The sequence below is a fragment of the Semicossyphus pulcher genome, unplaced genomic scaffold (assembly GCF_022749685.1).
Source record: "Semicossyphus pulcher isolate SPU_LCO1_2020_fin unplaced genomic scaffold, fSemPul1.0.p SCAF_37, whole genome shotgun sequence".
NCBI classification, from domain to species: domain Eukaryota; kingdom Metazoa; phylum Chordata; class Actinopteri; order Labriformes; family Labridae; genus Semicossyphus; species Semicossyphus pulcher.
This window is the reverse complement of record NW_027211712.1, coordinates 534322-549454: the sequence shown is the minus strand read 5'-3', so window position 1 is coordinate 549454 and position 15133 is coordinate 534322. Positions and strand designations below refer to the sequence as shown.

Below are 15133 nucleotides of genomic sequence, written 5' to 3'. Positions count from 1 at the left end.
ATGTCTGTGTGCAAGATTCATCTTCTGCTGCTCTCAGGTCAGATCAACACCTTCAGCATGTGTATATATATGCATGTATATGTATATACACATATATATACTATATGTACATATTGTATATCTGTATATATATATATGTATATTATATTATTTGTTATATTTCATATTTACAGTCTCAGTCTTTCTATCCTTTAGACATTTTGCTGTTTGTGGTTAATAATTACAAAAAAATAATCATAAAATCGAAGCTCCTCCTTGTCGTCGTTTAAGTCACAGCTGATGTCTGTCTGTGAAGAGCAGTCACAGCTGATGTCTGTCTGTGATGAACAGTCACAGCTGATGTCTGTCTGTGAAGAGCAGTCACAGCTGATGTCTGTCTGTGATGAACAGTCACAGCTGATGTCTGTCTGTGAAGAACAGTCACAGCTGATGTCTGTGATGAACAGTCACAGCTGATGTCTGTCTGTGAAGAACAGTCACATCTGATGTCTGTGATGAACAGTCACATCTGATGTCTGTGATGAACAGTCACAGCTGATGTCTGTGAAGAACAGTCACAGCTGTCTGTCTGTTTCGTCATATTGATTATAGATCAGCTTGGTAAACATAAAGTGACTCTCTGAGGGGTCACGACCGACAGGTTGATAAACTGTGGACTCTTATTGATCACTTAGTTTAATCTGCAGATCAAATCTCAGACTGGTAGAGACGTTTATTAAAGTTATTATCAGTGATTTTCATCAATGTTCATGTTTAATAATAAAAAGTGTCACTGATGGAGACGCTGAGTCATGATGAGATGAATCTGATGAATCCAGTCTATAGATCAGCTGTTTGATCAGAACCAGCTAATCAGAGTCACAGGTTCTGTTTAGCTTCAGACTATCTGTTGGCATGTTGAGACTCAAACAGCTACACGTCAGCCTGACTCTCAGTCTGAGACTCACTGGTTCTTCCTGAAGGTCTTTAAACACACCACAGATTAAACAGCTGATTCCCTGCTCACAGTCTGCCCTTCTCTCCGTTAAGTTTCAGTATTGGGGTGGGGCTTTAAATCACTGTTGTTGTTGCTTACCTCCACAGTCGTGTTGCTGATGTTATCGTGGTGCGTTCAGGGCCTACGTGTAGATGTGATTCCTAGGAGTCCTCTGCTGAGGCTGGGGGAGCGTGGGCAGCTGGTGTGTCTGGTCCAGGAATGTCCCACGATGCCGAGCGTGTCCTGGTCTCTGCTTGGGGACCGACCGCTGGGCGCCTCCATCAGCACCAACAGGACCCAGTCTGTGGTGACCTTTGATCCTGTGATGCTGGAGCACGAGGGAGCGCTTCTTTGTAAAGTGGGCTGTGGAGGAGAGAACCGGCAGATCAAAGTCTCAGTGAAAGTTTACTGTGAGTTACTCTATGGTTACTGTTACTCTACTGTTACTCTACTGATACTCTACTGTTGCTGTAACTCTACTGTTACAGTTACTCTACTGTTACCCTTCTGTTACTGTGACTCTACTGTTACAGTTACTCTACTGTTACCCTTCTGTTACTGTGACTCTACTGATACTCTACTGTTACTCTTACTGTACTTTTACTCTACTCTACTGTTACTCTAGTGTTACTATTACTCTACGGTAACTGTTACTCTACGGTTATGGTACTGTTACTGTACTGTTACTGTTACTCTACCGTTACTCTACAGTTACTGTTACTCTACTGTTACTGTACTGTTACTCTACTGTTACTGTTACTTTTGCTTTATTGTTACTCTATTGTTACTCTACCGTTACTCTACAGTTACTGTTACTCTACTGTTACTGTACTGTTAATCTACTGTTACTGTTACTCTACTGTTACTGTTACTTTTGCTTTATTGTTACTCTATTGTTACTCTATTGTTACTCTACTGTTACTGTACTGTTACTCTACTGTTACTCTACTGTTACTGTTACTGTACTGTTACTTTTGCTTTATTGTTACTCTATTGTTACTCTACTGTTACTGTGAGTCTGACAGAACATGTTTTTCCTGATTGGCTGTAAATGCTGCAGCAGTAAACATAACAAACATTCTTCATGTTCTGTATTTCAGTAAACTGACGCCTGTGTTTGAGGCAGGTGTTAGAGACTGGCCTAAAAAACACTCGAGGAGTCGCCGCTAATTTTTTCAGTAACTACATTTTGTTTGAAGCCTGTTTTTAGCTTGCCAAAACTAACATCACAATTAATATCAAAGTATGTGCGTTATTACAGATGCACCTTTGGTCATTCGGTAACTGGGGCGGCTGTGGCTCAGTGGTAGAGTCGGTCGTCTTTCAATTGGAAGGTCGGAGGTTCGATCCCCAGCTCCCTCAGTCGACATGTCGAAGTGTCCTTGGGCAACACACTGAACCCCAAATTGCTCCCGGTGGCATAGCCAACGGTGTGTGAATGTGATGACTGATTGGACACTTAACGTAGCAGCCTCTGCCATCAGTGTGTGAATGTGTGTGTGAATTGGTGAATGTGACATGTAGTGTAAAAGCAGCTTTGAGTGGTTGCAAAGACTAGAAAAGCGCTATATGAGTGCAGTCCATTTAACTGCTCTCTGATTGGTTCCCTGTTCCTTCAGCCCTCCCATCAGCGCCTGTGATCAGAGGTCAGGCCCACCTGAGGATGGGGGCGGAGTCCAGCCTCACCTGCACGGTGTCTGATGCTCATCCTACAGAGCTGCTGACCCTCACCTGGCTCAGAGGAGACACCGTACTGCAAAGCCTTGTGGGAGATCTTGGGTCCAGCTTGGTCCAGTCTGAGTACAGGTTCACCCCCAGAGACCAGGACTCAGGAGGGAACATGAGCTGCAGGGCCACGATGGACCTGCAGGACCTGCCGGCCGAGGCGCAGACCACAGAGTCCACCATCCACCTGGACCCGCTCTGTAAGTCCCAAGAATCCAGTCTGATCCTCCTGTGACATGTGACATGAAATGTGATTTTATGTCAGTCTGTCAGATCTGACCCCTGACCCCTGACACTCCTCCTCCTCTCCTCTGTAGATGCCCCTGTCGTCACGGTGACACCAGGCTCTGTGTCAGTGATGGCTGGCTCCCAGCTCACTTTCACCTGTTCAGCAGAGGGAAACCCCGAGCCGATGCTCACCTGGACCTTCAGGACAGCGAAGGGGGGGTCTGAGGTGCAGGTTCAAGGCAGTCAGCTGGTCCTCGACGCGGTGAGTCAGTCTGAGTCTGGATGGTATGACTGCGAGGCCCGAAACAGCGAAGGAAACCAGACGGCTACTGTGGAGGTGACGGTCCATGGTGAGAGTGAAGCTCCTGTTTTTATTTAAGATCTCTGACAGAGTGCTGCAGAGCAAGGCAGCAAACACACACTGTACACACACTGTTCACTCACTGTACACACACTGTACATTCACTGTACACACTACACACACTGTACACACACTGTACACACACTGTACACTCACTGTTCACTCACTGTTCACTCACTGTACACACACTGTACACACACTGTACACTCACTGTACACACACTGTTCACTCACTGTACACTCACTGTACACACACTGTACATACTACACATACTGTACACACACTGTACACACTACACATACTGTACACACACTGTACACTCACTGTTCACTCACTGTACACTCACTGTACACACACTGTACACACTACACATACTGTACACACACTGTACACTCACTGTACACTCACTGTACACTCACTGTACACTCACTGTTCACTCACTGTACACTCACTGTACACTCACTGTACACTCACTGTTCACTCACTGTACACTCACTGTACACACACTGTACACTCACTGTACACTCACTGTACACTCACTGTACACTCACTGTACACACACTGTACACTCACTGTTCACTCACTGTACACTCACTGTACACTCACTGTTCACTCACTGTACACTCACTGTACACTCACTGTTCACTCACTGTTCACTCACTGTACACACACTGTACACACTACACATACTGTACACACATTGTTCACTCACTGTACACACTTCACACACACAGTACACACACTGTTCACTCACTGTACACACATTGTTCACTCACTGTACACTCACTGTACACACACTGTTCACTCACTGTACACACGCTGTACACACATTGTTCACTCACTGTACACTCACTGTTCACACACTGTTCACTCACTGTACACACACTGTACACACACTGTACACACTTCACACACACAGTACACACACTGTTCACTCACTGTACACACACTGGTACACTCACACTGTACTCACTGTACACACACTGTACACACACTGTACACACTTCACACACACAGTACACACACTGTTCACTCACTGTACACACACTGTACACTCACTGTAGCCACACTGTACACTTACTGTACACACTACACACACACACACAGTACACACACTGTTCACTCACTGTACACACACTGTACACACACTGGTACACACACTGTACACACACAGTACACTCACTGTACACACACTGGTACACACACTGTTCACTCACTGTACACACACTGGTACACACACTGTTCACTCACTGTACACACACTGTACACACACTGGTACACACACTGTACACACACAGTACACTCACTGTACACACACTGTACACACACTGGTACACACACTGTACACACACAGTACACTCACTGTACACACACTGGTACACACACTGTACACTCACTGTACACACACTGTACACACTACACACACTGTACACACATTGTTCACTCACTGTACACACACTGTACACACTACACACACTGTACACACATTGTTCACTCACTGTACACACACACTGCACTCACTGTACACACACTGCACTCACTGTACACACACTGTACACACACTGGTACACACACACTGCACTCACTGTACACACACTGCACTCACTGTACACACACTGAGAGCTTCTGCACTGCAGTTGAACCTTCAGAAGTACCAGAAGCAGCAGAGTCAGTTCCACTGGTCTTTTAAGTCACATTAACAGTAAATGCTGTATTAATGATGTTTAGACTCCGCCCCCTCCTTGTTTACCTGTCCCCTCTTTTGACTTATGTGTTTGCTCCTCCCACAGCCCCACCCATCAACACCTCCCTCTCAGTGAGTCCAGGTGAGGAGGTGCTGGAGGGTCAGTTGGTGATGTTTACCTGCCGCTCAGAGGGAGCTCCACCCACCACACTGGTACTGAGAAAGGAGGGGGCGGAGCTCCAGAGGGCTGACCCCACCTCCTCACTGTCCTTTAACCTCTCCTCGGCCCAGCTGGAAGACTCCGCCCACTACCAGTGTGAAGCCTCCAACCAGTACGGATCTGAGCTGGCCAGCAGCTCGCTCACCGTCAGAGGTAACGCTCCTCTTTGAACAAATGAAACTTTATTGGATGTAGCCGCTGTGATGGCCGGCTGAATGATCTGATTCATATCTTGTGGTTCAGCTCACCCTCTGCAGGTGGAGGTGAGTTCTCCGCTCTCTGCAGTGTACTGGGGGTCAGATCTGGTCCTCACCTGCAGAGCCTCTGGATGTCTCCACCCCCCCACCCTGAGCTGGAGGAGGACAGATGAGGAGGAGATGGTCCTCCAGAAGACGCAGCAGGAGGACGGATTGTCCCATCTCCACCTGCAGGACCTGGACCTCCAGGACCAGGGGGGCTTTACCTGTGAGGCAGAGTGTGACTCCGTCTTCAGAACCGCAAACATCCGGGTCCAGGTCTTCTGTGAGTCTCACACACCTGAGAACAGGGCTGTGTTTGAAATGCTGTACTATATACTACATACTATATACTGCGTTCGGCTGTAGTCTGTAGTATGGAGGAGCTTTTCAAATTCATTTTGCAGTATGCTACGCCAGGTGGGAATAAACAATAACGCTAATGCCGCTTCTTTAGCTATAGCGCCCCCTTCTGCTGGAATGCTGCTGCTGTCCATCATTTTAACTGCCGCTGTGACGTTCCAGCGCTTTGCATTGTGGGATACAGCAGGCGAGGTAGACTGGTCTGATGCACACTGGAGATTTTCTCCGAATCAGTACGACATGCGGGCATGTTTGGCGTACTGCACATTTAGCTTAGTTTGCATACTACAGACTACATTTAGGCCACATCAGGACGCACTGCTACAATAGTATGACATTTCAACACAGCACAGGTCTATTACATCACACAGGCAGCATCACAGTGGTACGGTGGCTCAGCGAGGACATCAGAAAAGCAAAGCGTTATTAATGAACCGTCATGGCTCACACAGCTCACACAGTCCAGGGTCACCTCCTCTACATCAGCTCTCTGAGCCTCTTCAGATAAACTCAGATCAGAGTCTCACTCTGTGGGAAACATGGTGCTAACTAGCTTATTAGCAGCTAACCAATTAGCCAAAGGCACAGACTGTTTAGCTTTTGATAACTTTGTAGCTACTAACTCCTCGTCTCGTCCAAGATGGCCACAGCATAGTGCTGACCTCAAGCCTGCAGCCTGTTTTTATACACTCACAGTTTGGCCACTACATCAGCTGTAGTTTAAAGGCCGGGAGCACTTCCTGCGTCTGTGATGTGATCGTCTGTCAGAGGATCAAACTCCGGCTGTTCAGGAGACGTTTGTTCCTCCGATTAGACAGAAACAGCTTCTCAGTTTAATCTGCAGTGTGAATCATCAGGCTCAGATGTGATGCTGAGACATTCCTGCCGGTCCCAGGGGCAGGGCGGTGGGGGGTGCTGCTGCTGCAGTGTGTTTAGACAGAGTGAGGGGTCAAAGGTCAGAGAGCTTTACGAGCACGTTTCAAACAGATCTGTTTTTAATCTGAGCTTTGACCGACAGGAAGTGACACAACAGGGGAGAGAGAAGCCAAACACCCCCCAGCACTCAGAGTGCAGCACAGTGAGATCCTCCCCCACAGACACAGAGTCTCATAACCACTGAATCGTCTTTAACTCTTCGAGCTCTGAAACTGCAGGAACATAAAACATGTTTCATTTTGATGCAGACGACATGAAAAAGACTGTTTCATGTTACAAACTCCTCACTGTGTCTGAGAGCAGCACTCCACTTCATGAAGTCTAATGCAGCGGACGTCACAAACGTGCCGCAGACAGGGTTAGTAACCAGTGAAGATGTGACGGTGGTCAGGTCTGTATTGTATCTGTTACTCATTCAGTCTGTTCATCAAATGATGAATCTGGAACGATGTTCGAGCGCTGCTCGGACGGAGACGGGCGGAGTTTGTAGCTGACGAGGAGTCGCAGAAGTGGAGCCGGAGAGGGGGCGGAGATTAGCGTGTCAACGTGGGTTTTATGTTCCCATCAATGCCGATCGGAGCCGAGGCGATAATTACCCGGGTCTGCTGCAGAGTCATGTGACCCGGGTCTGAATGCTGATTGTAACCTTTCACACTCAGCAAAAAAGGCGGGTCTTAGCGGGTGTTAGCGGGTTTTTTGACCAGTGTGAAAGCGGCTTCAGTAAACATAGTTTATGGTCTCTATCTCTAGTCTCGCCAATATTCCAGTCATCCCAAACCCAGTTAAAAACAGTTCCTGTTAGTTAACCTGCTAATCGACCTAGCACAAGTGGTAGCTGATGAATAAGCAGTTGCTAACCCCTCGACACACACCGACCCTATTGTCCAAATGTGCTCATAAGATGTCAAAGGCAAGGCTTCGAACAGACCAATGAGTGGAGGTGGCTAACACTCCTTACTCAGTCTGTGGGCCTCGCGCCGTGTGCGTGTGTTCTAAAGGAAGCAGGATCAGATGTTGCGTCTGTGGTCTCTGACCGTCCTCTTCCTTCTTCTTCTGTTGAACATCGATGTGTTCTTCTCTGCTGTGTTTCTCCTCTCCAGCGTTTCCATCTGATCCGGTTCTAAAGGATCCCGGCCCTGTCCTGCTGGGTCAGGAGGCTGTCCTTGGCTGTAATGTCACCAACGTCTTTTCAGCCAATCAGATGAGGATCGAGTGGCTGTTGGGGAACACAACGCTGACGTCAGAGACCTTCAGGTTCTCCAGTTCCTTAGAGAACGTCTCGTCTGTTCTTCGGCACCGGGTCACGGCGGACCAGCAGGTTCTGACCTGCAGAGCTGAGCTGCTGGCGGAGGATGGAGACGTGTTGAGGTCCAGGAGGACCAGCACCCACCTGCAGGTCCACTGTGAGTGTCTGAGCAAACAAAAGACTTTTTATTAATGAGGCTTTTATTGTGAAGTAGCTGCAGGAAGTGTCAGAGAAGCTAACTTCAGCAGGAAAGTCCAGGTTCATGTTTAAACCAACAGAATGGGACACACATCAGTCAGTCCTCTGCAGTTGCTCTGAGTCCTGAACCAGTTCTACAGAGATGCTGGACCTCTGACCCAGTTCAGATAAAACCAGTTCAGCCTGAGCAAGTACAGTGTGGACACCATTCAGGTCCTACCTCAGAGAGTCTGTCTGGGCTCGGGTCAGTGTTTACACTTTAACATTAACAGCCTGGTCCTGGTACCAGACCCAGACCCACAGCTCTCCTCTGGCCTGGGAACACTCGGTACACTGAAGGGGCTGGGGGTGTTTCTGGGACGTCTGGATGAACTGTTCCCGCCTGCTGCCACAGAGACCCGAGGTTACTGCAACAGTGCTGTGATTGGTTCAGTTCAGACGCTGACAAACTTGCTGGGAGCGTCATTTTTTTTTGACAGCTGATTGGCCTATCCTGTTATTTTGTGCTGGAGGGGGCGGGACATCTGTGTGATTGAACTGAGGAGGGAAGAGGCTTTCAAGGTGCATTTACTGTCGTCAGATTGTTTGTACGGAGTCTGTGAACCTCTTGGCTTAGCTTCAGGTTTTGTTAAACTCTGTCCTGCTCTGTTTGTGTCTCAGATCATCCAAGGAGAACCTCCCTCTCAGTGAGTCCAGGTGAGGAGGTGCTGGAGGGTCAGCGGGTGACGTTTACCTGCCGCTCAGAGGGAGCGCCACCCACCACAATGGTGCTGACGAGGGAGGGGGTGGAGCTTCAGAGGACTGACCCTGCCTCCTCCTCACTGTCCTTTAACCTCTCCTCCGCCAAGCTGGAAGACTCCGCCCACTACCAGTGTGAAGCCTCCAACCAGTACGGATCTGAGCTGGCCAGCAGCTCGCTCACCGTCAGAGGTACCGCTCCTCTCTGAGTTAACTTCACACTTTGACTGTTTCTTGAAATACGCGACCTCATGTTCTCAAATTGCTCTTTATGGTCTCATTTTATGTAAACAATAACTGTAAGAAAATTTCTCTGTGTAGTTTTTTCAGCCCTGAGTTCAGTCTGCAGGTTAAACCTTGACCTGTCAGAGTGCCGGGCAGAAGCCGGTTTGTAGAGAGAGTACAGAGAGAGGCTATATGTCACTGTGCTGCTAGCTTAGCTTGTTGCTGTGAGGCGCTGTTGTAAAAGGCTCAGGTCTCCTCTGGACAGCAGCAGCTGCCCACGCAGACGATGAGGATAAAAGAGAGAAGGAGGAAAGCTCGAGGACCAAGGACAGAGCCTTGTGGCACTCCACATGAACTTTGCGATATGAAACATTGAAACAGCATTTCCCAAATTCTTTTAGTCCTCCAGTTCTTCTGCTGCTTTTTGTTTGAGTTTTTTTCTCCTGTTCTGACGGCTGTTATCAGAGAGGCCGACCTCTCACTCCTTCACATGATGCTGAGTGCTTCTCCGGACAGAAATACACTCGGTAATCAGTAAGACACTTCCAGCTCTCAGCCTCCTGCTGCCTTCAGACGCTGATCTAGAGCAGACTGAGCTGATCCTCAGTCTCATGTTCATTCAGCTCTGTGCTCAAACTGCGAGTCCAGGTGTCTTATCAGTGTTCACACCTGAGGAGGGAGCCTACTGCAGACTGTGTATCCAGGGCAACCTGTTTGATAAATAATGACAGTGATGAGATGCATCTGTAAATACGAAGGAAACTGAGTTGCTCAAACGTTTGTTAAAAGAAGAAGTGAGCGACGACTACACATGCAGTCACATGACAGTCGGGGGGGGGGGTCAGTATCAGGTGATGATATGTGTGTTACAGGGTTAACAACAGGTCAACAGGGTCAGCTCAGCAGTTCGTCAACAGGACCTTTTATGGAGAGCATGTAGCAGAGCGGGCTTCGTCTTCATTCAGTTCACAGCTTCTTTCTTTATTTTTCTGCCTCTGCCTTTATTAGACAGGACAGCTGAAGAGAGACGGGTAGTATGGGGAGTAGAGAGCAGGGGGTGACATGCACCAAATGATCAGCAGACCGGGAGTCGAACCTGCGATCAGTGCGTCGAGGAGGAGCCTCTGTACACAGGGCGCCTACCACCTGAGTTACACCTGCACCCGACGGCAGCGAGGTCAGCCCCTGCCGTCCTCAGGACACTGAAACAGGGTCAAAAACAGCACTGAATCTGAAACTGAATCTCAGTCAGACAAAATAAGACATCTGTGAGTCCGTGTGGCATCACAGAGCTTTTTATTCCTGATGTTCACGACCAGATGAAACAATAAATCAATAGAATACTTCAGTGATTAAAGAATTGTTACTGATTAATGTTGCCCTGCACACTGCTCAGGAGAGAAGCTGAATGTTTAACCGTGTAAAGAATCTGAAGCCGTCCGTCATCGGCTGTTTGAAGCTGCAGCAACATTCGATTTCTCACATTCGAACATATAACAGGAAGTGCACTGCTGTCCACTGTCCACTGCTGGTGGGGAGAGGTACTGCAAGATGAAACATGTCAGGCTGCTGCTCCTAAACGGACTCTGTAATCTAAAATTGACATCAGAGTAACTTCTGCGTCCATCACAGTTTTACCTTTAATCTGGTTTCTTGTGGTCCAGCTCCTCCCAGGAACACCGCAGTCCTCGTCCTGCCATCTACGGAGGTCCAGGAGGGACAAAACGTCACTGTCTCCTGCCATACCAAAAGTTTCCCTCCCTCAGCCATGTTCCTGAAGAAGCTGATCAATGGGACGGAGCTATTCTCCCCCAACGGCACCTTCCTGTTGGTCAACGTCACGGCCAGAGACTCTGGGGTTTACCAAGTCAACGTGACCAACGACCTTGGGTACCAGGTCAAAGTGTTCAGCATCAGGGTCACAGGTCAGTTTGCTCTCCTGTCTGTGCTCATTCAGAGATGATGTAATGTTTTTACAGTCTTTGCTGTAGGTGTAGGTGTTTTAGGCCATCCTGAAGTCTTTGTCTTGCTTGTTGCAGAGAGAAGGCTCAGCCGTCCTCCCAGACTCAGTGCTGTCATCATCCCAGTCGTCTGCGTAGCCGCTGGGCTAGCAGCTGCTGCTCTGCTCCTTGACTACCTGAGGAGGTCCAGGAAGAAAGGCTTCTACCAGCTGCCTCAGTCTGCCCCTCCCTCAGCCTGAGGCGAAACCCCAACATGTGACTACCAACTTCCAACCAGTGGCTTCAACATACCAACATGTGACACCATAACAGCACGTGGCTACCATGTTCTAAAATGTGGCTACCAACTTCTGTCATGTGACCACCACCTCCTAATGTGTAGCTGCCATGTCCTGACTTGTGTCATGCTAACATGGCGTTATAATGTCCATACATTCAGCCGACCCCTTCCAGACTGGTGGTTGCTAGTTTGCAACATGTTGCTACCACTTTAATGTTCGCATTGCGTGACAGCCAAACGTCCATGTGGCTTTAATATCTCCAAATGTGACGATCTCAACATACGGTTACCAATTTTAAACATGTGACACCATCTACCTTCATGTGGCTGCCATGTTCTTTGATACGCACTTTGTGGCTTTGATGTCTCGATATTTGACTAGCACACCTAAACATGTGGCTACTACCTTCCCTACGTATAAGAAGCGACTGTTTCAGGACACCAGAGCATCCCAACATGTGACCACCACGTCCTCATGTGTAGCTACCAGGTCCTGACTTCTGGCTTCGTTATGCTAACATGTGACTACCATCTCCCAACTTGTGGCTGCTTATTTGCAACATGTGAATGTAAACATCCTAAACACTTATAAAACCAATATCTAAAAATGTGATAACCTTCACAAACATGTGGCTACCATGTTCTCGGAACATTAGACTGCCCCTTTAATATCCCAGTGTGACAACCACCGACCAATATGGGGCACCATCATCCTAACATGTGGCTGTAATGTCCCAAACTGTGACCACCAAGTTCTAACAAGTGTGTTTGGCACCAACATTTGACACTAATGTTCCAATTGATGGCTTCTTCCTTTCTTTATGTGGCCTCTGGATCGTCATTTGTGGCTACAACATCCTGAACATTTAGCTAACGTGTCCAAACATGTAGCCACCAAATTCCAAAACATGGTGGCATCATCCCAGGACATGACAACATATATTTATTACAATCCAGTGCTTGGCTGCCACATCCCAGAGCCTGCTGCCGAGTCAGAACATGTGGCTACCATGTTCTAGCATGTTGCTTCCACTCCTGAGGACTGAGAAATACTGATGTTCACTTCCTGTTGCTACATGAGGACATATATGAACAGCAGTCCACAGTTTAGTCTTGTCCTGCAGAAGCTCATTCTTTTTTTTACCCCTTTTTTGTGGAATCAGTGACTCTCAGCAGCTGTGAACTCTGACCTGTTCAGTGGACTGTCCCTTTAAGAGAGTCCAAAGCTGACCTCAGCTTCCAACACGTAAGAAAAATCCCCCGTGACTCTGGAGGGGCTTTCTGTGAGCGAGCAGGTTTTAAACTTTCAGTTCTGGTTTTACTCTTAGTGTGTTGTTTGGCACACCTTCAATTGTATGAGTGTGTGTGTGTGTGTGTGTGTGTGTGTGATTATCTGATGTGTTGCTATATGTATTTATTCTTCAGATTTCCTGGGAATTTCCTGTGATTCAACAGGAGGTCATGAGCTTTCCCTTTCACTTCTGTCACACTGTGTTTACTGGAAGTCTTTAGGGTGCCTTAGTCCGTTACCACGGTAACGCCTACACTCCTGTTCAAACCGTCAGTCCTGACAGCTTCTCTTAAAGACACACAATGTCTCCCCACTGAGGACAGTCTGTACTGATGAGACTGACCCCCCCCCCCCCCTCTGCTGTGTGTGATGAATGAACATGTGTAAATAAATTTGTCCATAAGAAACAACAGCAGCTCTGCTTGTTGCTGCCGTGTGAACCCGTGTGAACCCGTGTGAACCTGTGAGGTGTGTAAGAACATGGTCCTGCTTCTCTCTTGATGTATTATACAAACTAAAGGTTATTTTCCTTTTTGGGAAATCTGCTGATTACGTTTTTTAAAGAATTGATTCTTTGGTTGATTGACAAAAATATTGATGTTTATTTCTCTGTAAAATAAAATAAAATATATAAAATGTTCGTGCCAGGGGAGTTCTAAAAGTGACGGACTGACTGGTGGTTCTGAAGAGAGTCTTTGAGGGTTTAGTGAAAAGCTGCAGATCAGGACTTCATGGAGCAGCTGGGACAGGTGTTGGTCAGCAGGGGCACGACACTCGTTTGTCCTGAGGCCCTTTAATGCAGCACTGTGACAATCTAACATGTGATTCATGTAAAATGAGAATATCACAGTTTACTGTCAGCTGAGCTTCATCATGAGGACTCTGACCCTGAGATGGGTCTGATCCGGCTCACAGGTGAGTCCAGGTCATCCCGGGTGGTGGACCAGGTTCAGGTCAGTTCCGTGACACTGAGAGCAGTGTGTGTGTGTGTGTGTGTGTGTGTGTGTGTGTGTGTGTGAGACTCTGGCGTTTTCAGTGGGCTGGGTCTAATTCCTGGCTCTCTCTCTCCCTCTAAGCTGTTTAATGAGCTGAACAGATTAATTAAACAGTCTGCTGCTTTTTGTCTCAGACACAAAGCTGATTGGCTCACAGCTGGTCGTCATGGAGACAGGAGGGCTTCAGATGTGAGGTGTGAATATGAATCAGTCTCATGTTTGTTTTTCACCCTCAGCACAGAGAGCACAAATCACAGAGGACCAGGCTAAAGTTAAGGTCCAGTTAGACGTTTTTACAGAGCTTTCAGGTGTGTCTCATATGATCACATGATCAGAGGATCCAAACTCACGTCATGTGATCAACACTGAGCCATCTCCATGACAACCAAGAACACTGTGGGATGTGATTGAAAGCTAAAAGAGGTCTCTAAGAGGAGGACTGAGATTATTTAGACAAACATTCCGGACCAGGACCAGGACCGGAGAGGATAAAACGGGACTGAAAACAGGCAGTGAGATGTGTGTTTCCTGTTGTGTGAGGTGTAATGCTGCCTTCAGGTGCTACTCAGAGTTAGGAAGTTGTTCTTCTGACTGAAGTTTTCACGGTCTGCAGGTCTTAAAGATGATGACAAGAAGGACGCTACAAAGAAGAACAGAGTCTGTAAAATTAAACTTCAGCTCTTAGTGTGCCAAAGTTTTCTCTGATTTCCAAAGTTGTTGTTGTTGTGACTTAATAAAGGTGATTTGAAAGGTTTTTATTTCCTGCTAACGGTCACGTTAAGAAGCTCGCTCCAATGTTAGCTAGGGGGGGTTACATGCTAATGTTAGCTGTTGTCTCCAGATGTTCCCTGTTTATTGTCTCCTCTGTAGCTGATCAATCAGGGAGCTGTGAAATGTTAACGATTTGTCAGAGTCCATTTGTTTAAACGACTCGCAACCTGGAACACGTCCGTGCTATAGCAGCATCAAGCTTCCCAACGCTGACTGTGATGTCAGAGGAAAATGGCCGCCGTGTGAGGATGGTGAATAGCACCAACCGTAGCGCCACCTGCTGTTTGTCTCCATCAGCCAGAGACTGCAGACTCACACAGCGGGAGGAAACAAGCAGCAGTTTGTGTGTTCTGTGTCTAAATGTGGAGGATATTTGACCTTTTGATACAGTTTACTGTAGGCTCTACAGGTCAAAGGTCACAGAGGGTTTCTGTAGAGTGAGCAGTCGATTTAGCTGAAAGGCTCTTAAAGGAAAGTGTGATAAATGTGTTTGTGCTGTTTTTCACTCGTGAGGCATTCGGTGTCCTGCCGGGCCTCCATGACCTCTGACCTCTGTTGTGTAAGGGAGGACGAGAGTTCTGCTGCGTCTGGTCATTTTAATCTGATGGTCCGCTGGTGTTTCCTGTTTGAAGGACGAGAGGCTCCGTCAGCAGCTTGGCGGGGGACTCAGAGGGGGGGACCATCTTCATCACTGCAGAC

The 15133-nt window shown here is 47.6% G+C and overlaps 1 protein-coding gene across 1 annotated transcript; it reads left to right on the top strand.

The window, feature by feature from the left end:
- Positions 1-13308, top strand: vcam1b (vascular cell adhesion molecule 1b). The gene is made up of 10 exons (XM_069679172.1): positions 1-37; positions 1084-1386; positions 2596-2901; positions 3019-3279; positions 5081-5347; positions 5438-5716; positions 7830-8132; positions 8834-9103; positions 10801-11061; positions 11176-13308. The coding sequence occupies exons 1-10, from the start codon at positions 1-3 to the stop codon at positions 11334-11336; spliced, it is 2448 nt and encodes an 815-aa protein (XP_069535273.1). The 3' UTR covers positions 11337-13308.
- The last annotated feature ends 1825 nt before the right edge of the window (positions 13309-15133 follow it).

Coding starts and splice junctions, on each gene's coding strand:
- vcam1b (XM_069679172.1), top strand. CDS start 1: ATGTCTGTGTGCAAGATTCATCTTCTGCTGCTCTCAG. Junction 5,717..7,829: donor CATCCGGGTCCAGGTCTTCT/GTGAGTCTCACA, acceptor TCTCCTCTCCAG/CGTTTCCATCTGATCCGGTT. Junction 11,062..11,175: donor GTTCAGCATCAGGGTCACAG/GTCAGTTTGCTC, acceptor TGCTTGTTGCAG/AGAGAAGGCTCAGCCGTCCT.